At 40.3% G+C, this 25,743-nt stretch overlaps 2 protein-coding genes across 2 annotated transcripts in view; one reads left to right on the top strand and one right to left on the bottom strand.

The window, feature by feature from the left end:
- Positions 1-2,202: 2,202 nt before the first annotated feature.
- Positions 2,203-11,205, top strand: grem2a (gremlin 2, DAN family BMP antagonist a). The gene is made up of 2 exons (XM_015944794.3): positions 2,203-2,848; positions 9,943-11,205. The coding sequence occupies exon 2, from the start codon at positions 9,944-9,946 to the stop codon at positions 10,520-10,522; it is 579 nt and encodes a 192-aa protein (XP_015800280.1). The 5' UTR covers positions 2,203-2,848; position 9,943; the 3' UTR covers positions 10,523-11,205.
- Positions 11,206-11,257: 52 nt separating this feature from the next.
- Positions 11,258-25,743, bottom strand: part of fmn2a (formin 2a) — a 62,251-nt gene continuing 47,765 nt past the window's right edge. The window contains exons 9-18 of the mRNA XM_015944793.3: positions 22,981-23,072; positions 22,765-22,894; positions 22,535-22,681; positions 22,020-22,079; positions 21,295-21,415; positions 18,100-18,192; positions 14,817-14,868; positions 13,952-14,101; positions 12,133-12,214; positions 11,258-11,999 (exon numbers count right to left, since the gene is read on the bottom strand). Of these exons, the coding sequence (XP_015800279.3) occupies positions 11,973-11,999; positions 12,133-12,214; positions 13,952-14,101; positions 14,817-14,868; positions 18,100-18,192; positions 21,295-21,415; positions 22,020-22,079; positions 22,535-22,681; positions 22,765-22,894; positions 22,981-23,072 (954 nt within the window). The 3' untranslated portion in view covers positions 11,258-11,972. The remainder of the gene's footprint in view (positions 12,000-12,132; positions 12,215-13,951; positions 14,102-14,816; positions 14,869-18,099; positions 18,193-21,294; positions 21,416-22,019; positions 22,080-22,534; positions 22,682-22,764; positions 22,895-22,980; positions 23,073-25,743) is intronic.

Here is a 25,743-nt window from a genome sequence, read left to right as displayed (position 1 = left end):
CCAAAATTTTCCATGCTTTCTGAATGATTTTAAACAATTTCTTTGTTAATTTAATGCTTTTCTCTTTATGTCAGTTGGGAAGCCACTTCGCCTGGATCTATGAGTCAATCAGGCATTAAAAGGCTTCTAGATGCAAAGGTTTAACCAGTGTTGTGTTGACACATAACACACCTTAGCAAAGACCCAAAATTATATTGGGTTCTTTGGAGATTCTGTAACTGCAGCCTGTCATAAAGGACAGTTCAGTCTTTTTTGTTTTGAAAAATCTGTAAAAATATCAATTTGACAAACATAAAATAGAATTTTTCCACCATAGGTGATTCCCAACCCTCTCAGGTCCTGAGCTCAGGTCTTTGACAGATGGTAATTCAGAGTCATGACTTTCAGATTGTTATGATTTTGGTCCGTAGAAAGCTCCTTTCTTGTTGAATCACCCCCAGAAAAGCAGATGTCGTACCCCTGACTCTTTTTCCCAGGGTAGGGCTTAATCAGACACTCATTCACTGATACACTCCAAAAATGACCACAATTCAATTGGTTCAATTAATTTATATAGTAAAAACCAATGAAATAGTACTGGGAAAAACACAGGCCTGGACTCCTTGCATAACACCCAAAAAGTGACATGATTATCGGTGACATCATCTTACATAGCCCACCCTGGATCTCACCCACTTTTTTTTTTCATTTGACAACTTCTTAAAGGGTGAGTAACACCATGGGTGGAGACTTCTTGTTAGAAAAATACTTCAGAAAAGGCATTGCCTGGAAGTCTGAGAAAGCGGGAAAGCGGCACTGAAGCAATGATTGACAGTAAAAGTTAATTTAGGCGTTACTCGCACTTAAAAAGGTCAGATGGACTCTTAATTCACCAACACTTCCTGTTTGAAAAATGCACCTATAGGAGGCATCGCCTGGCGAACTGAGAGAGAAGTGCTGGGGCACTCCGAACCCCCCACCCTCAGCACATTCTGTATCTCAGTCAGAGATACAAGCCACTTAACAAGCACAAACACGCGTACACACACTCCTCAGTCGGTTCAACGAACAGAGAAACTGTAGCAGGCTGGAGAGTTTTCTCTCCACCTTGTTCACTAGAAGAAAGGGAGGATGCGAGCAGCTTTGAGGTGTATGGTTTGGTATTCTCTCGTACGCGAGCCAGCTGGAGACGTGGCCGAGAGTCGGCTGCAGTCCAGTAGTGCAACCACGTAATTCAGTACCGGCAATGACACTTGGTACCTCTAAACACTTCTTTCCACTGCATGTCAAAGCGTCGCAAAACAGATGCAAAACAGACGCAAAACTTGCTACGCGGCAATTAGACACCATTATATTAGAGGAGTTAGCTTCCAAAAAAGCGAAGTGTGACGTTTTAGACTCGCCCCAGAAGCGAGGGCATGCTATCATTACATTTCGAGTCTATTTTTGATGCACTACGCTTCCAAAACATGTCAAACTTTGCAGCATAGATCAAGCCAGACAGGAAGTCAAAACAAAAGAAGCATAGAACATCCAGAAACCTTCAAAATAAAGGTCACGTGCAGTACGCCATTTCCTGTGAACTTTTGTGACCGATGTAAACAGAACAGAAAATTACCCACATTTTTTCATGCATGCAACCGTCTTTTTCCTTGTTTGTTATTGTGAGTAGACGTCTGAAATCACATATGGTGTTGTAATTCTCCAATGGTTTTGTGACTTCACAGGATCAGCTGTGTGAAACACATTCACTCTTGTTTTGCGTCAGACTTGTTCCCGGTTGGGAATGAGCTCGTGGGTAGAACGCCACTATAATGCTTTAAATGTCAGTGGAAAGCCGGGGTTAACCAGAAGCAATGGCTGATTAAGAATCAGTGTGGAGCAGAGTATGAACCTGAAGATGATGGTTTTAGACAGAATTTAAACATTTTAATTAAGATGCACTAACATTCTAAAATAATGACTACACACATCTACTGCACTCATTTATCATTTATACAGTTTATTAGCAAAAACAAGGTGATTCAGTGGTAACTCGCTCTTTAATGGATCAGCATGAAAATTTGTAAGGATGTGACTCTGCGCCACCGTCTCACTCTATATGAAAAATATGTGTTTGTTGCTACTTCATAGTGATTAATCGTAATCTGACAGATGGCAGTAAACATCCTAGAAAAGTCTGTCATGATGAAAGTCAAGTACTGGGCAGAAAATAAAAGAAAATCAACCAAAAGTCGAAAGAAAAAGTGTGACTCTTACAAAGCCTTCAGAACTAATGAAACCAAAGAAAACGTTAAAACATTACTGTAAAAGTGTGACTTTTAGGAAGAAAACTATAGAAAAATATAGAGAAAAGGTTGGGTAAAAAAATAGTTCTCTGAAAATAAGGACTGGACTGTGTGAAATGACAAAGGTAAATGAAAACAGTGAAATTTGGTTTGATTCCCACAAAGACCACAGCCAATAGGGAATAAGCCTCCCCGTTTGGGAGGAGGAGGTGGGGTGGTGCAGTGACTCAAACTCTCTCTAAGACAGACTGCAGACAGTCTCCTCAGCACTAAGATTTGGGCTTACTGCGACCAACTTGGAGCCTCTTCAACCTGCAACCTTTAAAAAAAAAACAGAAAAAGTCAGAGCTACAGAGAAATGAGGAGCGCCGTGCCCAGGAGGATGTGAAACTGAGCAGATCCATCACTTTTCACTGTGTGCAGTTTGAAAAAAAGAGGAGCAAGGACAAGCCTGAGGATACTACAGATTATGTTGCCATGGAAACAAACACCTGGAAGTGGACGCGAGGACCACTGAAGGTGGAGAATCTTCCTTGACTGTATCAGCGACACTTGCAAACCTGCCAACGCTGTGGTGAGAGGTACATGAGCCTCGTGTGTGATTCCTTCTGGTGACATTCATTTAACTTTAACTAACCCCAGTGAAAAATCAGGAAACATTCATGTTAAGAGATGAATACTAATTCCAAAAAGTTATTTGAATCATTTAAGACAAAAAAAAAACATAAAGCAGAGTAATATGAAGGTGTTTGCATTTGCTTCAAAAAAGTATTTTAGAAAAGGTAAATCTAACCGACAGCTACGTCCTAGAGCTAATCTGGGGAAAAAAAGGCTCTTTAGGAGTTCTGGTTTGACATGTCCCACGTGAATCTGACTGACTCAGCGGGTCTCTTAGTGACTCAGCACAGAACCATGTCACTGGAGCTGCAGCAGTTAACAGCTTTTTCATATTTCTACCAACAGAAATGGAGTGACTCCCACCCACTGTTAAAAAGAAAACACCTCTAAGGCACCATAAGGTGTCCCCCGGATTAAAGTGTCGGCTGAATTACTATAATTAGAGGTTGCAGATTATAGATAATTAGTGTTATGAGTGAACGAATTAGAGAGTGATGACAGCAAGTTGTACCGAGCTCCTCGGTGAGATTAAAAACGTGTTGGCCTCTTTCAGAAAAGAGGAAAACAACAAGAAATGTTGTACACAAACAAAACCATATGTAATTGTGTCAGTTTTTTGCACTGTGCATCCATGATGGTGTGAGGCCATATTTCAGCAAGAAAGCGTGTGATCCTGCGGTATGCGTGCGGTGAGTAATGCGAAGATTGCCTTCAGATCCTGCTTACGGTACCGGTGACTGCACCACCTTGTATAGTCTGCTCTGGTGACAAAGAGGATTTAACTCACTGTTTATGCAAAAGAAGATGAAAAAATGTTAGCATTTGACAGAAATATGAACGGTCTACACTCTAAGAATCAAAATGTTGAATTAACTTAACCAAGTTATGTCAACTGGTTCCACTAAACCTTATTGTTCAAATTTAGAGTGTAAAACACACACAGTTGGTATGTCAAAAGTAAATATTACTCTATACTTTTAAGTAACTAGGTTTAGTGGAACCAGTTGACAAAACCAAGTTATTTCAACATTTCATTTCTTATAGAGTATTAAGATAGACTTTTACATCCATTAGACAGTTTAGAATAATGATTCAAGCCAATGAAACGAGTGTCGTGTTTTCCTTCTTGTGGCGACATTTACGACACAAGTAACGGGGCAGCAGTAGCTCAGGAGGCAGAGCAGGCTGTCCAGCAATCGGAAGGTTACAGGTTCGATCCTGGCTTGACCAAAGAATACTGCTGTTGGTGGTGGGAGGGACCGGAGGCGCAAGTGTTCAGCAGGCCTTACCTCTGTCAGTGTGCCCCAGGGCAGCTGTGGCTATATCATAGCTCATCACCATCAGTGTGTGAATGGTGAATGACGTGTTGTGAAGCACTTTGGAGGGTTGTAGAACCCTAAGATTGTGCTATACAAATACAGGCCATGTGCCATGGGTAGAATACAGCTCAAGCCCTGCAGCAGGCAGGCAGGCGTCAATGTAAACTCACGTCATATAGGCAGACATTTTAAATTCAATAAACCAGATATCTACAAAGTGATGCTGAAGCTTTAATCAGATGTTCAGAAACATCTAGGCGTTTATAAACAAGAAGCAAGGACATTTATAGGAAAGCTAAAGCAGATCTAGTTTAAGAAATGTTGCTAATAGCTTTTCCTAAAGGTCTGATCTACAAAGGGAGCACTTGAACCATCGTAGCATCTCTAATTGGCCTTCATCCTCCACTGAAGCGCTGTTTGGCGCTGAGGCAAAGTAGCTGCCTTACATACTTCCTGGTGCTTATCTTCGTAAGGATTATTTCTGGGCTTCTCGTCATTATTAGGACAGGTTGTGGTGACAAATGACTCCCTAAAGTGCCTGAAGCATCCCCCTGGCACTGCTGGTATTAGACAAATTTACACAGCAAAGCCTTACCCAGAACCACCCCAAACCAGCTACTGTCAGTGAGCCAAAGGCCGAGTGTAGTTAGGGAAAATGAAATCCGCAAACACGAGTAATGACATGGTTCCTCTTTGTATAATTGACTCGGAGTGAAAACATTTCATTTACCTCCCTATTCCATTTTCCCTATACAGTACATCCTGTGTGTGTGTGTGTGTGTGTGTGTGTGTGTGTGTGTGTGTGTGTGTGTGTGTGTGTGTGTGTGTGTGTGTGTGTGTCTGCCCGTGAGTGATTGAGGTTTGTGCTGCATGGTGAATTAAATACAGTTCTACTGTAATTAACTGCACTTACCAGTCTCTGCGTGAGACTTTCTGACGCACCAGTAATTGAGGCATCATGCTTTGTTTATTTTGGCCTTTGAAGACATGCTAAGACATTACACATGGTTTCGTGGAAATACATCTGTGTGTACAAATTTTGGAGACTCAAAAAGAATCCCTTTATTCTATCATTTAAAAGCCAAATATGTGAAATTTGAACATATTTCTGCAGCCGGGCTGGAGATTAAATTAGAGGGGAAAAAAAAACCCCACGTGGCTCATTGTTATCCAGACAGAACGCATTACCGTGGCATTATCATGCCACTCTGAAAAGTAAAACATCGCATTCCCACTGATGATAATAGCTGTTTTCCAACAAGGCTCGTGTCTAGCTCAGCAGAGTCCTGGTATTTGTTTCTGGTATTTGTAATTTCATGGGGGATGGGGGGGTTGAATTGGGGAACCAAGGTCTGCCACAGTTCAGTGAAGCAAATCCAAAGAATTTGTGGTTCTGGTAAAACATAAAGCTGTGTTTGTAGACAATATTAGTCTTCGGCAGACAGAATGGTCCAGTTGAGTTTTGTCTTAGCATTAACACGTAAAACCACAGTCTCCTTCCGTCTCAGGGGCTGCATGGTGATTAGTGTCAAGATAAAATAAAAGGAGACTTGAAGCTCGCTGAGAGATATGTGATTGTGGGAGGTAGGCGCATACTGTCCATGACGCTGAAACGGTGTTGGTTTCATTTCCGAATGGGTCATGTGTCTCCAACCCCCATCATCTCCTTAACTCCATCATGTTATCATTTTTCTCCCAACCACTAATCACCCACCCATCCAGTTTAGGGCTGCCCAAAAGTCTCTGAATCTTTACCCCGAAACCTCAATTTGTTTTGCTGCCGAGGTTATTGAGCATAACTTGCCCAGTCGTATTTAGGCTGTGTTTGGGGGTAGATAAGAAGCTGCTGACTGTACTCATCCATCATGCCCTGTGTACACAGTCGACCTGGTCATCCCTCTTTCCTTCCCAGGGGGATCCAGAGCATTTCCACTGAGAAACCCGGTGCCTCTTTGGAAGAAAAAAAGAAAACAAAGAGTTTGCACACCCAGCCAGAAGTTCATGCAGTTAAACTTACTGTCAACACAGAATAAGACAGTGCCGCTCAAGACAAATGAGTGTGTGTTGTACAGGGAAGGTGGCTCACTGGGGGATGAAAGAAGGTCATGGCATCCTGATGCATACGGTCGTGGAAAGATCCAGTCATCCATGATCAGTCTGAATGGGTGGGATTCTCTCAAACCAAATTAATCAGATTCAAATGTAAACATCTTCACGAGATAGCACAAACAGGTGATATCTACCTTATGGCAAGTACTGCTGGGACACCGATAGAAAAACTTGCGTGCGTCTGCTGCTTTGACAGAACTACCATGACCCAAAGATCAAGGGCAAAAAACAAATATAAATAAATAAAACCTGCAAACAAAGTGGATTATGATAAATTAATTTGTTCCATGTCAGAGTGAGCTATGGGTCCAAGAAAGGAAGAAAGCAGCCATAGAAATTTGCACAGCAAAGAAGAGTCTGTGAATAGTCGTGGCCAATGGCCTTAAGGCAGCTTAGTTCCCCGTCAGATTTTCTGATTTGATGTCATGCAAAGCTCGTCAAGAGCAACATCTGCTGAAAAGATGCTTGAGATGGTCAAAAATGTGCTGGCGCAAACCCTGACAGCATGGGCTCCGGTGGATACTCCATCCTGAAAGGCAGAGAGATCATTTCTCCAGATCTGATGCTTGCATGATACAAAACGGCATTTATGGACACGTTGGGTCACACTCAGTTCAGGTTTGTCTAGAGTATATCAGCAAAGAGTAAAAGAGCGGACTCCCAATGGGGAACTGTACAATTCCTCAACTCTTCCCCCTAATGACACACAGATGGGCTGCTCTAATGCCTGTTTACATATCTGTGGCATAGTTCATGAGTAAAGTAAGCAAAGGCCTAATTATTTTACTCAGCGACGGGACCAATAAAATCAACTTCCCCTTCTCGTTATGCGTGCTTAAATGTATCCTTTGATGGCGGGCTTTTGTTTATTTTTGTAAGAGTTGCGTAGCCGAGAGGAAAGCAAATAGAAGTAATGACACAGGGATGCTGACAAATGGGGACCCTGGTGATGGATTCATTTTCTCAACGATGCCTGGAGGGCTGGACTGTGAAAGGTGGCTCAGCCTGAATGGACATCTCTTACAACTGCAAACAATCTTGTCAGTTTGTTTGCTCATGAATGTAACATATTAATCACATTAGAACCTCATGGCTTCACAACAGCGTCAGTAGACCCGTTTCCACCATTGGAACTTCTAGGTGATTTTACTAGACCTTGCATGTCTCCATTTCACCGGGCCGGCCTGAAAGGACCATTTTGCCAGAACCTGAACTCGAGTATGTACTTGGAAAAGACCTGGTGGAGAAGCTGAGTGGGACTTGTGTTAAATCATGCTGATTGGTTGTTACGTGGTAGAAAATGGCATTGGCAGATGTTGCCCCCCAAAACAACCCCAAAATACGTCAGTTGTAAAATTGGAAGCATTGCTTGTGAAGCGAAGTACAAGGAAATGAAAATGAGCAATATTCACAATGCTTTAAAATCACTGTTTCTAAACATCCAACATCAAAAATGCAGCAGAAGCCCCCCAACAACGCCACAATTCACTGTGCTTTGTGGTGTCACACAGAACATTGGAAAAAACAGGTTTGTCAAAGTCAGCTTTATATGTCACATGACCGCTCTCCCTGTCCCCTGAACGGATTAAATCATGGCGTACTTCGACAAAAATGTATTTTCAAATTTTAATAAAGCAACACATTCTTACACCTTAAGCGTCGAAAAATGACGCGGTGTGACCAAGTGTTTGTTTCCGATGTGTAGGAACACACTCTGTCACAGAGCATCGCCTCCCAACGCCCGCGGTAAAACGGACATTTGACCGAATTGTGACCTTAACCTTCTTGGGTAGTCAACCTTTCCCTCTCCCCCATCCTAACCTTATCCAGTTTGCGCATGCAAAGCTTTGTTTTGCACTTCATCGTTCCTCTCAAACACGCTTAACGGACATTTTAGACTTACATACTGGGTTAAGGTTGGGATGGGGGTGAGGGGAAGGTTAAATTGCTACAGGTTAGAGGTGAAATGTTGGTTAAATCTCAGTTTTACCGCAGGGTCAGAGAGCAACGCTCTGGCACAGCGCGTCGCCTCCCAACGCGCAGGGGCTCTCCACACATCGGAAACAAACGCTTGGTCACACGGCGTCATTTTTCGATGCTTAGGGTGTGAGAATGTGTTGAATAAAGCTGTTATAACAAATCTGCAAACAAGCTAAGTTTTGAATGCAAACATGGTCACAGAACGTGCTCCACTCCTCTAGGATATCTTCCTTGAGATGCTTGTGCTGTAACTTGAGACCCACATTGCAGGTCAAAACAAGATAGTGCTAAACACCAGTTACCGTCTTCTAGGTCTGAATGTCTTCAAATGGTGTGTTTCTTTTTGGGACTTTGGTGGTTTGTCCTAAAGTTAAAGTGGTAGCAGCCACCGGTTTCTCCTTCTATATTATTGAGCGGAAAACCTCTCCCACCAGTGGTGTTCTGTAGCAAAATATGTACGTGCGTAATCAATGGAGGACCTAGGGAAGAGCGGCGGTTCAGCGAGATTGACAACCAAATGGTCCAATGGAATATTTCAGTCCGAGCCGTGTTATTGGCAGAGGTTTATAAAAAAATGTGAGAACCACTTTTTGTTGTTTTTGAAATGGATACTATTTAGTTTCGGCTTGCCTTTGGCATCACCTGTTGTTCTTTTAGTAAAACCTATCTCCTTGCAGTGCGCTCATCTTTTTAACACCTTAATCTAACTGCTGAAATGTCTCCTTAGCCTTCATTAGTGACTACAGGAACGATTCATCACAACATTAAATAAATCAGCTATATTATGTTAGAACGTTGTTAAGAGGCATGAAGAAAAGGTTTTAAGCTAATTTGTTTTCCAAATTTGTTATAGTAGCTTTAAAGCTTCTTCCTGGAGTATTTCTCTTATTCGATGGCTGACAAGCATATCACACTCCTGTTTTTTTAAGATGGCGGCTTCACGTTTCCATTTATAAATGTGCTTCTGTAGCCGACAGAGCTAAAACACGCAGTTTTACAAGTATTCTCATGTCTTGCTGTGTTCTCATACATTTATGTTTTAGAGACTTACTTGTCAGTGAAAAGTTCATCGACTCTGCATTAGCCAAGGTATCCCTTAAATTTGAAACAAGTAAGCAGTAGTCTAATGCTATTGGTTAGTTCTGGTCAGCGCTCAGTTTCCTATTGAACTGAGCTTTGAAGGGCAGGGGGCGTGCTTAGCAACAACAAAAATAACGTATTGCTTACATTACATCAAAGTACATAAGATAATCACTTTTACGGATTTCTGACAAATCATAATTTCTGAAAGGGGAAAATCCCGGAAAGCTGCTTTAATATGCTTAATAATATGCTTAATAATTCACTTGTAAGTCGCTTTGGACAAAAGCGTCTGCTAAATACATAAACATATACATTAACGTAAACATAATATCTGTGGACACCTGATCAAATACCGATGAGTGATGTGATTCACTGAAAAAGCAGAGGTGAAATGCATGTCATAGCAAAATCCTGAATTTTTTTTTTGCATGAAGACAACAGCTGAGTGGAACGAACCAAAATAGCTTTTCCTGCTCTGAGTTGTAGCTCCTATAGTGGAAACAGATAGTGCTACATACAATGTTTTAATCCTTTTCAGTGATATTTACAGTAACCTCTCTTTACAGAATGCTGTGGAGAATAACTATCCCCATCATACTTGCTGGGTTCCTCTGCATCATGGTAGAGACCAAGAAGCCCCGTCCACCAGGAACCTTACCATCCCCAAACAAGACCAAAGGAAACCTGTCTGCAGAACACCACCAGAGACTGTTGCAGCAGAAACCAGAGGTCTTATCTTCCAGCAGAGAGGCCCTAGTTGTGACGGAGCGCCGTTACCTTCGAAGAGACTGGTGCAAGACCCAGCCCTTGCGTCAGACAATCAGTGAAGAGGGGTGCCGCAGTCGCACTGTGGTCAACCGTTTTTGCTATGGTCAATGTAACTCCTTCTACATCCCTCGCCATTTGGGCCCCAGTTCGGGTCACGGACAGAATCGAGGTCAAGCCTCAGGCTCTGGGAGGAAAAGCCATAACAAAGCCCAAGAGCCGTTTCAGTCCTGCTCCTTCTGCAGGCCGCATCGCATCACACAGCTCACAGTGCAGTTAGACTGCCCTGACCTGCAGCCTCCTTTCAGACACCGGAAGGTACAGAGGGTCAAACAGTGCCGCTGCATGTCTGTGGACGTAAGTGGTCATGGGAAGCTTTAAAAAAAACAAGCTTAGAGGTCTGAAAATTCAGAGAATTCCCTAATGCGAGGACTGGTTTCAAGAAGGAATATTCAACATCGTGTTATTGAATAATGGTTTGTTCTATAATAAAAGTCATGAAACATCAAACAGGATGTAAAACAAAGGATCAGGAATGATTTGATTCAATTTAATTAGATCCATGCCACCAAGTGGTAAAGTCAATGCGGTGGAAAAAGATGGTCAAGTAACCGTGAAAGTGTTTCATGATGAGCAACTTTCCTCCAAGATAACTCCTGCTGGAGTAGAAAAGGCTCTTTAGACCTCAGGATGTCTGTTGATCAGCCTCTTAAAAATATACTGTGGAAATGATACATCACTATAAAATAATAAAAACGGGATGCTTTCCTGCTGATGATCACACACCTGGCTGAGCTGTTTGTGCCATATTTAGTTATGATTGTACTCCCCTCAATTAATTTGACTAAAATGTCAACTGATGTTGAGCAAAGGATAATAAAAAAAATTAAAACCGTGGTGACCGATGGAATCCACTTGCTTCAACAAACATGGCTGTAATTAGTCCTTTACTAGCTAAATAACAGCATGTGTTCAAATGGCACAATGCAACATATACAGATTATATTTTATGTATGTATGTGTGTAAGTTTGGAGTATATTAAATCTATTTCATTCAAAACAAATTGCTGTGCTTTGATTTCATGTACGTTTATAAAAACCAAGTATTTCATTAACTTTTGGTTTAATGGTTTTATTGAATATGTATATTTTTATGGTCAAGGATATTGAATCAAAACAGTTGTTGACATTGCACATAAAAACTGAAATTCACACTTTTGCACAGCTGGAGAGACCGTTTGCCTGCATGGGATTTTGCTTGTACAACAATATCAAAAATACAGCTGAACTGTAGAGAGAACGTATCAAACCTCATCACAAAAATATAAAACCTTGGATTAGATAGTTTAATAGTTTAATTAGTAACAGAGACTGAAACGCAATGACATCAGAAATCCAACCATGTTACCCTTTGTGCATAACATTTTTCAAGATCAATTTTTGCAGTTAGTGTCAAAATAATCTGACTGTTCAACACACTTTGTCACTGTTCTATAAGGCACTGCGTCTACTATAGAAATGTAATAGATGTGCTTCTCATCATCATCAAGTGTAAATTTAATAGCAGTTAAAAAGACACAAACACATAACTTATAAAAATAAATAAAATACTCAAGCTTAGACATAAAAACATTTTAAAATAAAGTGCCTCCAAGGATTTCATTGGGTTGCAGTGTTTTGTTTTAAAATGCAAACTTTTTTTTTTTGGAGACAGAGAATAAAAAGAGCCTCCCAGGACAAACAATGGTGGAGACAAATGTTTAAAATCACTGGTTAGCTGTGACAGATTGTGCTTGTGCAGCAGGCTTGGAGATGATTATCAAATTCTCTTTCAGATCTTCTTACCCAGCTTTGCTTTCTGCAGAAATTTAGAATATGGATTATTTAACACTCATGCTCATTTCAAATTTTCAAAATGGCATTTGCAAGTGAAAGATAGAGAAGGTATGTCTAATAATGCGTTACACCGAGATCGACAAAAGCAAACTTACTATTCCGGTGGTATTTTTTGGCATTACGTTGTAATCAGGCTTCTGTCTGGCTTGCTTGAAGCACTCTTCAGCCTTTTTCACCCTGAAGTAGACCAGAAGTGACCAACATAAGTGGGATATATTCATCAAGCACTAATAATTTGGACACTTCTGTCCTCTGCTGGTATTTTTAAAGATTTAAGTTCACACTCGGGTAACATTCTCACAATAAGAGGTGTTGTCAAAGGTTAGATTTGTTATGAAATCAGTTGCATGAGGAAAGAAAGTGATTTTTAGTTTTTTTGTTTTCTAAAAGACATTTGTTTCCTGTTTTTACTCGTGAAGTTATTTAGCTCTTTTGGAATTTAAAAGGAAAACTAGCAGAGCGAAAACTGTGGGTGATCGCCTGTAGCTTCAAATTGTTTTTATTCTTTTCTACTGAACAAACAAACTGATATTTGACTCCTTTTACAAAGGCGTTATCACAAATCAGTCCTCATTGGAAATAACAGACCAATTTGCTATTTGTTGACATGTGCAACAATATCTCTGCGGTCATCAAACCACTGGAAGGCAACTGGATGGTGCATGTTTACTGGATGATTTGGATCATTTGCCCTCTTTTCTCTTTCAGGCATTCAAATGAACGATACGATCTTCAACAACACAAAATGAGCTGCAAGTTATTAGAACATAGGTTGGGGAGAATCCCGAATGCATTAACATTATTGAATTTGTTGAGATGTTCTAGGGCCAGATGGGTATGGCATGCCATTTGTAAAGTCAAACAGTCATACTGTAACTTACCAGCAAGGAGAAAGAAAATTGAGAGTTTATTTTTCAAAGTCAAATTTTTACCATGTTATTCATACATTTTTAAATGTTAAAGAGCCTAACTAAACATTTTGTTAGAAAGCTAAATATTTTAAGTTAAATATTCGTTTTTGCAAACAAAATATTTAGGTCTTACCTAAATGTTTAGGTTATTAAATATTTTATTTGGAGCTATATATTTAATTTACAAACTAAATATTTAGCTCCAAATGATTTTTTTCCCCCAAAATAAATATTTAGATCCCAGCTAAATGTTGAGTTGCAAATAAATATTTAGCTAAGATCTGAATATTTCATTTGGAGCTAAATACTGATTTTGTAAACTCAATATTTAACTCAAAATGAAATATCTAGTTAGTAAAATAAATATTTAGTTTACAAACTAAACATTTAGTTAGAAAGCTAAATATTTTAAGTTAAATATTCATTTTTGCAAACAAAAATATTTAGGTCTTACCTAAATGTTTAGTTTATTAAATATTTTATTTGGAGCAATATATTTAATTTACAAACTAAATATTTAGCTCCAAATGAATTTTTTTTCCAAAATAAATATTTAGATCCCAGCTAAATGTTAAGCTGCAAATAATTATTTAGCTAAGATCTGAATATTTCATTTGGAGCTAAATACTGATTTTGTAAACTCAATATTTAACTCAAAATGAAATATCTAGTTAGTAAAATAAATATTTAGTTTACAAACTAAACATTTAGGAGAGATCTAAATATTTAGTTTGTAAACTAAACATTTAACTCCAAAAGAAGTATTTAGCTTGCTAATTAAATATTTAGTTGGGAACTAACATTTCTAAATGTATGAGTAACATGGTGAAAATATGACTTTGAAAATTTAACTCCCATTTATTTCTGCTATGAGCTAAATAATCCACTGTTAAATTCTGACTTTAAAATGGCACCCCAAGGATGGGAACATGTTAACACAAAAGAAAGAGTTTTTTTAAAGCATTTATATCTGTGAAAATGTCCCTTTGTGAGATATTCTTACCGTTGCTGTAGCATTAGCTTATTCTGCTTCTTCCACTGTTCTTTAAAATCTGTAGAAAACTCGTGCCAAATGGAGAAGAATGTGTTCAGAGAAACGTCTTTCTCCCCTGCTTTTGGTTTTACTGAGAAGGACACACTAAGCCCCAAAAAACTGAAAACAGACAAAAACAAAACATTACTTCAAGGCTAAACTATTACAACACGGGGTTACATAAACTCACACGGAATCTTGTGAAACCTGGCAGAGCTTCATAAATATCCAAAATATCAAAAATAATATTAGAATGATGGGATTTCACAGACAGGGGAGGATGATTAACAGCAAACAACAACAACAATGAAAACATCAGTGGAAAAAAAGCAACAAAAAGCCAATTATTGGTATAAAAGAACATTTACAACATTTTTGCTTAGAAAAAAAGCAGAGGGAGGGAATCCACGAAGAAAATATGCTAGTGTTAAACGTGGCAGACATTTGCCGTGGATCAATGCAGCAGACAGGTTGGTGTGCCTTTGTTTGGAGTGTGCTATAGGAACACATTCCTCGCCAGCAGAAACAGAAGCCTGGAGCCACGGCTGTCTACTCTCGCTCCGCTTAGATAAACATCGTAGACGCAGCGTAGGGGGCCTCAAGTCTGCCAAAGGCCTGACTCGATGGCCTGCACCTTTTATGTCACTGAAGGAACCGAGAGGCCTAAATATTAACACAGCAAGATTATATTTCTTTTGTGGCAGTTAACCAGATCACTTGCAACCAAACCTGATTGCGTTGCGATTTTGTTTCAAATTAAAATCTTAAGATGAATGATTTGACACTCGACAGTACAAATTTAAACCAATAAAATGGAAAAAGTGGATTTTCTTACATCTTCTGAGTGTCTGCCAGCTGCTTTTCTTGTGTTTCGAGCTCCAGTTTGGCTGTTCAAAGGAGAGAAAACAAAGAAAAGGTAAGCACTGGAATCTGAATGTCAGTTTTTGTAAAGAAACAGGCTTAAATATACAAGAGGATTGAGGATGTCATGATTTCTGAACTCAAGGTCAACATTGTGCAAACAGGTTATTAAAGTGTTGAATCGTCTGCTGTTACACGACTGACAAATGGGCGCTACAAATCTCAGAACAAGTGCATCTTTGTGTGGCATCACTTCAGAGTGTGACAGATGACTGTATGCCTGTTGGAGAATGTTACTGATAATAAAACACCAGCAGTGAAGCATGACAGCCCTGTGGAAACAAAGAAAAACAAAACACTGGGAGTGAGTGCTCATCAACCCTCCGGCCTTTTATACAAATTAATAAATTATGATGAAGACTCTCCGCTGCACAACAATTGCAAATAAACAAAAAACATTTCTGGCACAAAAATTTGCTTAAAACAACTTTCATTAAAGGTGTAGGACACTCATTTAATCGATATAGTTGCAGTGGTCTCTAGCAAGAGAAGCTGAGGGGAGAGCTTCAGACGGTAGGGTTTGGACTCCATTTTTCCTGACATTTGGACACCTTGCTTCAGATTGGCCAACAGCAATGTGACTACCACAGACTCTGCTTTGCAAAATTGATGTTTCATCACAAATGGCACACGCCTGGAGGAGCTCCTGCAGTGTGGTAGTTGCTAATACAGGAGTTGCTAATGCTAACCTGTTAGTTTCTACTACCCGAGATGTTTTCTGCAGTTTCCTGGAAGCTAAAGCAACAGCCTTCCTCGTGAGTCAAGATGGATGAGTCCATGAATGTTAAGTGAGAGTGGCGTAGATCAGTCAGGATTTTCTGAACAGAGCGTTTTTCCATCCATTTTCCATCAGAAACTAAAAAGGGGTCAAAGACTATTTTCATGTTCAGCCTGCATGTTAAACTCAGAGTGACTGATCATTTCAAAAATAAGTAAAACAGTTTCTCTGTGAACCTCCTGTTTAATCTACTATTCTTATTGTGATTTTAGTATGACAAAACATTGTATTTTCAATCCTAATGAGCAAAATCAACCTAAAATGACTTTGTCTTTTGATTTGTATCTAAATATATCATGCAGATGCTTCATATGACAGCAATCTTTAATGGTACTTTACTACAATGTGGTACAAATAACAGTAATTTAAATTTTATTGTGTATTAATTCAATAAAGTTAGAATGAGTTGGGATTAAACAGCAGGAGATGGGTGTCCTTACTATTCATCTTTGTGTCCATCAGAAACAGATTATCACGTGGTCGGCGCTCTCCTGCTGGTCACATTGATTCCATCAAAGACCAGAGTGCATGAGAGTTTGAAGCGGGTGGAGAAAATCGAGCTAGACCAAACAGCCAAGCTCCAACAAGTCCGCTCCCACTGTTATTCTGTGGTTAGTTTCATGGTCAGAAAATAAACAAAAGTGGTTTAAACTGTGGAGCCAGAAACAGTTTAACCTCAGGCTCTTTAGAAATTACAGAAACAACAAAAAATAAGACATTTGGTTGATGATTTTTTTTTCTGCAGCTGCTGTAGGGGGAACCCAAAGAATCCTGTCTGGAGCCCTCTGAAATGCATATCCATCCTACGACAGTTACATTCTGTTCTCCGGGGGTAAACCTCATCATCTGTACAAAGAACGCTCCCATATTTTTCCTAAACACACAGAAAGGGAGGAAAAGAAAAAAGGTGCTTTCCTTTGCTGACATCCTTTAACAAGGGCAGCAAATAATTCAGCTGAATAACATGTGCTCTGAGTTATTCTTTCATTTCAATACAAAAACAAACAACAAAAAGACATGAAGGCAGGCTCGTGAGTTGGGTCCTTCAGTGGGATTGGCCACACTGAATATATGCAGGGTTAACGCCAGAGCTGCAGAAGAAAATATCAACTGGCTTGTTATGTTAAATAGAGCATAAAATGTTAAGTCTCACACATTTGATGTGGATCACAACATCCCAATGTTGTTAGAAATGTCAGTCAAGAAATTTCAATTTCAAGATAAAAGCTCAACTGCTTGACATCTGGTAAACATGACAAATAAACACAATCAGTCTCTGAGGAGTTTGTGTGTAATTTAGACAAAGAGGGTACTACTGGACCAAAAATAACCCAGCAACTGTCCCCATGTGTTCCTTTGAGAGTTAATTTAATTATGGTTATGATTTTTCTTCCAGTGTCACAGGGAAGCTAAAGTTTGTTTATATTTTAAGATTTGACACAGACCTTTAAATTCATACTTATCACCATAAACACTTCCAAATTTAACAAATATATTGCTTTAGTTGCACCACAGAATAATAATCAATGCTTTAAATACATCTGATATGCTAACCAGAGTATACATTTGCCTTCAATTGTAAATGGAAAAATACACATGAAAAAATAAAAAACATCCAGTGGGTAAATATTAAAAATAAAAACTCTTTATCCACTAAATTTTGAATTAAATATGAACTGAACCTTTCGTATTTATTTTAAATAGAAAATATCATGATAACAGATCTAAATAGTTTTCGATGATTCACTTTTCCCTTTGGAACCAAACCAATGGAAATAAAAACACGTTTTAGCATCTATATCAACCAGAAGACTAATTAAAGGGATCCTAAGCAGTTTTGCTTGCTTTAGCACCCCCTAGTGTCCATTAATCTGTGGTCAAAGCAAAAGTGAAACTTGTCTCCTCGCTGTGCATTCATCTTTTTTCCGCCTTAATCCAACAGCTGACATGTCTCCCCAGCTTTCATTAGTGTCTACAGTAGTGATTCATTACTAAATCAAACAAATCAGCTGTGTTTATGATCTAAAACATGCAGGAAACATGCTGTGCAGACTCCAGCTCCACAGTTCCCTCCACCAACAGGGAGCGGCTGGACACTACTGAAGTTGCAAATGCGGTATTCTGGCCCCTGCGTGTTGTTGGGTCTGAGTGACATTTCATTAACCCTGTAAAGGGTCATTTTTGCTCCTACTGGCTCAAGAAAATTATATAAAACCTGAAAAAGTTTCTAAGTATCCATGTAAAACAAATTAGAAATGGCTGTTTAGGCAAAGTATTTGTTAGACCAATACATTACTTCTGACTGGAAAAGACAATATCAGCACAGTTTTGCAGCACAAATGTGTTGAAGTTTAAGGTCCTATTGTTTTTGGTTAATGCTAGACCAATGGTAAGCTTAACTGGTCCTAAATGGACTTACCGTGATTTAGAAATTCCTCCATCTTCCCCTTGAATGGCTGCAGGTTTTCTTCAGAGGACAACTTGTAAACTTTTTCTGTTTCAGCTGAGCATGCTAAGAAGACAAGACATGAATGCAATGAAGTAGTAATTTGAAAATAATACCTTACAAACCTTTTCTTGCACTTCAGCCCAGCTAAATAAGCTTTAATACTTCTCTATTGAGCTGCTGAAGAAGTGTCTGCAAAGACTTAATATAGTACCTCTAGGAATTAAGTAGCACGTGCTCTGATCCTCAGAGAAATGAACGGTCATGCTCTATCTGCAAGCATAACAGATGCACCAACTCAGCTCAAGGCCTATGAGGTGGAGATGCACATGGGAACAGAGAGGGTGGGACCAAGCCAGAGGTAATTCATGGGCCATATGGTTTGTCAGCCAAAGAGGAGCTCCCTCTTTACCGCTCTTCGCCGGTGCCCCTAGGTCCAACCACAGCCCTTTCTACCAATTAGCACCCCCCCCCCCCCCCCTCATAAGGGATCAGCCGAAGCCCGTGTCTGGTAGAGCACTCAGCTGAATCTGCAAAGAGGTCTGCAGGTTTGTCATGTGATATATTTATGCGTGGCTATTATGTGTCACAGCAACTGAGGCTGAAAGTCAGTTTTCCCCCTGCGAGAAACTGCTTCTTTATGAATTACTAATACTGAACAGGCTAAAGAGTCATTCTGGGAAAGGAAGAACAATATTTGGTAACGCAGGCCAGGAAACTGATTGGCTTAGCAGCAAGGATGCATAAAGGATGATGAAGAGCAGACGAGATCACACTTATGCACAAATGTGTCTGCATGACTCAGTCAGGCAACTTTCACAAAAGTATCTGTAGTACATATTTTTCTACATTTGCTGCCTGCTGGCAGATAGATTGGTTTATAAAATGTTGTTAATTATGCACAAATAGTTGAATGGTTTTTCAATTTAGAAAAGAAGAGACAGTCGGGGGCTAGAATGTGGTCATTACTAGCTCCTTTCCATTGACCGTTTAGGCAAGGAATGGGAAGGATCGGATCACTAATTTAGACTAGTCGGACCTTGCCAGTCGTGGGAAATGTTTGGCCCCTTTCTGTTGTAGATCCAGAAAATTCTGGAGTGATATGGTTAGGATGGAGCAACAACAATCCACTGATTTGTTGACAGAAATACATCACTAGCAAAACAGAGTTTCGTTGTTTGCATTTAGTTTTTCTCTGTGGACGGCAGTCGAAGGATCCAAGTGAATGTAAATGCCGACCGAACCGCGCAACGCTACTGTTGTTTAGCTGTAGTCAAAAATGGCGTCTGGCAATGATGCAAACATCTTTCTTTTGAAGAAATGCTTTTAGCGCTTCTACTTGTTGTGGTTTTAAAGACATGTTCGTCATTTAGAACAGAGGAACGAGCCGTAACGAACTCCGTTTCAGACTTCTTCGTTGTTTGAGAACCTGAGCGTTGCGGTGTGCGACGTACGCTGCTCAGCACTGAAATTCTTTGAAACAACCTCACAAAGTCAAGTTTAATTAGGTATGAATGTATAACAGAAGTTAAAGAATTATGTTTTTACCATTAATCTCTCGAGAGTTCCATCAAATAGTTGTTGAAAATAAATGAAATGATTCCCAATTGTGGAAAAATATTGGTGGCGTTGCAACATATAACCATAAAAATCAGGTCCAAAATACATGGGAGCAGGTCTAAAGCTCTTTTTACAAGACACACCATGCCAGCAAATCAGTGTAATTTTACCACAACAGTGTGTCTCATAAATACACTATGACATTTGCAGCATTCATTCCACCTTGCTTGGCAGTAATATTGTAGTAAATGTGACCCTTGGAGCAACAGAGGGAAGTGTCATGATCACGTGGGGAATTACTTCCAAGCTCCGGCTGGCAACTATATTGAAAATGGGTTAGGGTTCGAGCTGGAGGTCAGATCACCAGAGACTGTACGGAGACTGTGGGGGACAGACACCGTTAGGAGCGGCTTGTCAAAAAATACTTATTGAGCGCGGCTCGATCACAATAAAAAGCAAGTTTTGTCCAAAACAAACGGAAGTCCGTGGCAGCACAGAGACCGCTCCCATACCCACTTTATACCACCAATGCGTCCCCTTTGTAAAAAGGACATGATTGCACCACACTCATGCTACTGTCTAACCACTAATAAACAACCTAAGGCTCCCTGATAGCGCCAAGGTTCTGCAACATATTGACAGCATTGTTTTGTAAAAAAATGCTCAAGTCTCTGGGCGACACCATGTTTCCTTACAAGGGAGCCTGTGAGGACAAAAGACATTCACAGTTTCTAACAAAAGCTTACTAAACTTTTGCCATTCATAAATGTTGTTTTACACATTTACCTCTTTACTCGTTGCCCGTGATGAAAGGAAGTCTGATGTGCTTGTCGTTTTGTAGGAGGTTGCGCTCCCAGGGATTTTTGACCCTAATGGCCATCCGTTGGCAAGGTCTTACTCAAACACAAAAATCCTGCCTGCTTGAAAAGATTTAGGTATGTACTGCCCCCATCATCAGGGAAAACACTGTCACTTTTACAGACGGTTAAACTAAAATCCCTTATGACAAATTTTCTTTTACAAATCATGGATTTTATTATTTTCTAATGATTTGAATATTGAAACTTGTTTGTTTTTTCCAATTTCACTCTCTCTGTTTTAAAGTTAATACAGTTAAGTTGTTTTGGACAGCTTTGCTTTACTTCAAATGAAAAACGTGAGGATGTAAAGTTCAGCATCTTGCTCAAAGCCACATCTTAGAATCAAAACATGGGTGGACGACCACTGCCTCCAAGAGCTACGCTTTCTCTTTGAGGTCAGCTGATGAAATAGTGTATAAAGGTAGTGAAAGATCCCTGACCACGGCCTTCTTATATTTTGATCTCTGCAACATGAAGACAGTAAAAGCACACCAGGTCCAACAGGAGTCCATATCTGACATCTGCATCTGGTTAGCTTGTCTGTATGACAAACAGATGTTATCTCCTCAATGATGAGTTTCTACAGTCCGCCCATGACCATAGCTGGTTACATTTGGAAAGTGATTATACATTTTTTAAAGATATTCAAGTGATATGTTCCTCACCTAATAATTATTTGGTATTATGCAACAACCGAGTTACAATGCAAGTCAAATACAACGTGCTAGGTGGGTTTGAACAATGGTACCATTTAGATCTTTCCTCAGCTTGCGTAGATCTCTTTGAAAATCCTCAAACTTCATTTGGGAGGCTTGAAAAAGGTCCTGGGGCTCAGGCAGAGGGTAGGCACACGTCTCTCTGCCAGCATCCTGATCAGCGACAACACACATGATGATGCAAAACACACACCACAACGTCAAAGTCAATCCTCCTCAAATCGTCAAGGGCCTCTTTGTATCAAACACACAAGACAAGATTTAAATAAATACCTACAGAGACCTACATGGACTTATCAGCAGCTCAAATGTCTCAGGAAGAACGAACAAAAAATGACCTTTCTGCTCAGTGCATGTCATTTCCCTCCATCGGCTTTACTACAAGGCCATTATGGAAGCATGCAGGTTGTTTTTGGCAAGCTTCGTTACTGAGTTCATCTCATCTGGAGAACCTAATTATTTACACAAACACTCCTTTGGATGCTGTGCCAATGAAACAACTGCATGTTTGAATGAAGCCAGACCAAAGCAGACTGCGAGCACAAGATGAAAAAGGAAAGCCGAAAACAAGTTGTGAGCAACAGAAAGAGAGATTTGTCTGTGTTGTAAATGAGAAAAGGGAAAATAAATAATTTGATAAAGGATAAGCCATTGTATCCTCTGGCAAGAGAGGAAATGAAGAGAGCTCTGGAAGGATTTCTAAGCAAATCAGACTAAAACAGAGGAGTGATTCAAATAAACAGGAACCAAAACATACCTCATCAAAGTGCCTCAGATAGTAAGCAACAATGTAGGACAAAAGACTCATGGAGTTATCCTAAGGAGAAAGAAAAAGGAGGAAAAGAAATACCAATCAGAATAAATTTACCCAAATCCTTTATTTGTAAATTTTTCACTTAGGAGCAGAACATTCTAATTTGTGAAACCAAAAGAACAAATGGGAGAGAATGATCTTAGAGGACGGGAATAAATCAGGACAGCAGAAGAGCAACAAAACAACTACGGACGAGTCATCATAACTCAGACTCGGTGGAAAGTTTCAAGTTCTTTTTCTGGACAACCCATCGCTATCACCACAACAAACACACCGCTCTTTCCCTTACAAGGCATTTTCAAGGACAAGCAAAGCCTGTTGTGAAATTGAATCAAAACAGTTAACAGAACAGTTTCACCTCTAAATCTCAGATGAATTTTAAAACTTTGTTCTGTGAACACATTGCCTGCTCCTGTAGAGGAATGTTTTAATGTACTTCTAGCAGCATACATACTTACGCTGCTTTTAACATCTTTGAGTTTTGGCAGAATGTCCAAGGTGAAGCCGTCCGCCTGCCCTCGAGACCGATTCCCTCCATTCATAAAGTTGCCAAAAGCCAACACCAGGCCAAGAACCTGCAACACACCCTTACTGCTTTGGAGAGTCTGCAGAGCATAGAAAAAAAAATCAAAGGTAAAAAGACATGAACTGATTGACGGGGAAAAATAAAGTAAAGGCCAGAAGCTACCTTGCACACCCTCTGCAGAATTTCCATTTTGCGCAGGATTAAGGTGATGCACTCATGGAAGGTCGATTGGAAAAGTATGCAAAACACCCGTTCAGAGAAGTGAGAGATTTGTGATAACTGGTGCAGAAACCTGAGGGGACAAGATCCGTTAAGAAAGCCTGATTCTTTTAGTTTGTTCACTTGCTGTATGATTCAGGACTTAAGACTGACTCTTACTGTTCTGGCTTGTCCAAAGGCTTGGCATCCTCCTTGTCTTTGGTCGACTCCACGTGCTTTTTAATACCATCTATCTCTTCTGCTTGAGCTCTCTGTCAAGAACAAAAATAAATTGTATGGAAAAGAACATTGGGGACGTGTTTACGGTACTTAATGTGATTCTGATTTAAAAGATGCATCTTTGAGCTTGATGGGATTGTCTGTTTCTTAAGCCCCCTTCAGACAGGCCATGAAAAACGGAAATGTTCCGGACTCTGTCCGTAAGACCTTTGTGTCTGAATACAAACATCCGGATAACGTGTTCCGGAATTTAACCGGATGAAGCCCCTAGTGACAGGTCTGGACTTGTTACGGACAGGGTGGCTGCTTCAGACTGGCTCGCTCCTGTAGCATGTGGCGAACCACGGCAGCTCGCCTCCTACGGTACCGCCTAGACGCGCGACGGAGCGCTTCACACCGCTTCAGTGATTCCTTTAACCAATGAGCTTCATCATCCATGTCTCTTAAGCCTGGTTTATGCTTCTCCGTCAGCTCCGCAAGGGACAGACACGCACATATTGATGGAAGCGTTTTGCTCTTTTACTTCTCCGTCTCCTGGAGAGTGTTGCAAAGCAATTGCCCGGCAGGACCACAGAGGGCATAGCACTGTTCTGTGGTATCCTGCCATGTATCGGTCCAAGATCGTGTGTTTATATTGTGTTTTTTGTGTATATAAGAGACTTTTAACACGGACACATTTGTCTCTCATTCTCCCACCGCTTCATGCGCTCCCCACCTCTAAACCCACGTTTCCTGTCATTTCCGTCCACAAATAAAACGCTTGCTGCACATCTTTTCACTCCTCCAGTCACGGGAGGATGAAACGTTCATATTTTTAGAGTTTTTTCGCGAGGTATTCTTCAAGCTTCTCCATGTCTGCCGTTAGTTATCCTCGGCTCTCTTTGCAATGGCAGCGCTGTAAACAACAGCGGCGTCCTGACCAATCACAAGCTTGCGTAATCCGTCTCGTTCGACACATGTTTAAAAAAGTGGGCTCGACTCTGTACGTACTTGCGTGCCTGCCGGACCCCTACGCAAGGACGGATAATGGCGTTGCGTGTCTCCGCACTGACGCAGACGGAGAAGCATAAATCAGGCTTTATGAGTCTTTGTGTGCGCAGAATTATGCTTAAGCACCTCATGATTTTTATCTTGAGAGGTGCCATAGAAATGATATTTTCTTCTTCTTCTTAACATAAGTCCATTCTTAACATAGGTGCTGGCTCCAGAACAGAATAAACTCCTAGTTAACTCCTAGCGCCATGTCGCTCAAGGCCATTGCTGCAAAGTAAAGCTGTAGCCATGCTGCTTGAGGAACTCTCTGAGGGAGACCCCAAAGACACCGCAGCTCGGGGAGTTGAGTCACTCAAGTGTTTTTCTAACTAAAAACACCCTCAAACATGGTTAGCTTTGCTTAGCTGTGTTAGCACATAGCTGGGTGTAATGGCTGCCACACATCCTCGCAGCCCCACTCTCCGCTCCACCTGTTTGCCCATTTTTGTGTTGTCCAGAAGTGACGAGACATGCGACACAGCCAAGATGGCGAAGGAATTGGACCGCCCATTTGACATCAGTTCAGCTCTTCAGAAACCTAAGGGTGACGTCACAGAGAGTTGGGTCCATCTTATATGGAGATTCATTGGCTACAGCTATTTAAAGCAAGTTTACTTGCTGATCTATTCTGATCAGGAATGATATTTAAGACTTGAGTAAAAATAATTCACTCTCATTTGAAGTTCAGGCTGGTAGATTTCATCCCAAGATTACAATCTTAAAAAAAAACTACTACTAATAATAATAATTAAAAAAAAAAACTTATACCCCCAAAAAAGAGGGTTCCTGGTTGGATGTTAAAAATGGCTGTGCATCAACATTTTGTCTTTGGTCTTATTAAACTTAAACAATTTAAACAAAAAGGAAATAAAGAAGTCGAGAAAAGCATAGGGCAAAGTTGTGTGATCATCAAAATCTTATTAGTTTCTTAATTCACTCCCTGGAAAAGTAAATATCATAAAAACAAGCAAAAACCCGCATAAACATTTATTTACATTGAGGGTTTATGTAGCATGATGGTAAAAAATACCACCCCTCCCCCCATATGCAGCCTAATCTCTTCCACTTAATTTCCCACTACTGTTTTCTTGCATGCTGGTTTAATTTTGACTCTGCTTTCTCCAATTTAACTGTTTTCATGTTGAACACAACATGCAAACATGAATCACCAATTTCTGTACATTTGTGGTCCATTCCTGAACATCATCCTGCTGCCAGGAGCTTGACCGCACTTTAAAAAAAAGCCTTCCCAGAACGCCCCGTGGTTTCACAAGAGGTAAAGACAATAGTTGTTAAGGTTTTCAAAGCAGATGGGCAAAACAATTAAACCCTCTTCAGTAACATCATGTAAACTCTCAGTCTCCCTGAGCCCACCGACTCGAGAAGTCTGAGTCAAAGCCCTCTGGTCCCCTCCGGACTCCCCCTTTTTTCCTTTCTCTGGAGTTTGGCCTTGCTATGCATCCTTGAAAAACATCAAAAAGCAGCATCAAACGCACCGAAAAGCCAGATTAGTATTCTACACATCGCTGCCTTGTGTCGGTGAGGGCAAGCTTTCCTTCGTCTTCTCTTGAGATGTTTTCAAGTGTAAATATATTTAACACAAAGCAGATCCTTTTCAAAGGGCAGCAGTGGAGCCCAGCAGTATTTGGTGTAATTGGGGACAAGTAGGCA

This window comes from Nothobranchius furzeri, chromosome 12, assembly GCF_043380555.1.
Source record: "Nothobranchius furzeri strain GRZ-AD chromosome 12, NfurGRZ-RIMD1, whole genome shotgun sequence".
NCBI lineage: Eukaryota > Metazoa > Chordata > Actinopteri > Cyprinodontiformes > Nothobranchiidae > Nothobranchius > Nothobranchius furzeri.
The sequence above is the reverse complement of the archived record's forward strand: the minus strand, read 5'-3'. Positions and strand labels throughout refer to the sequence as shown.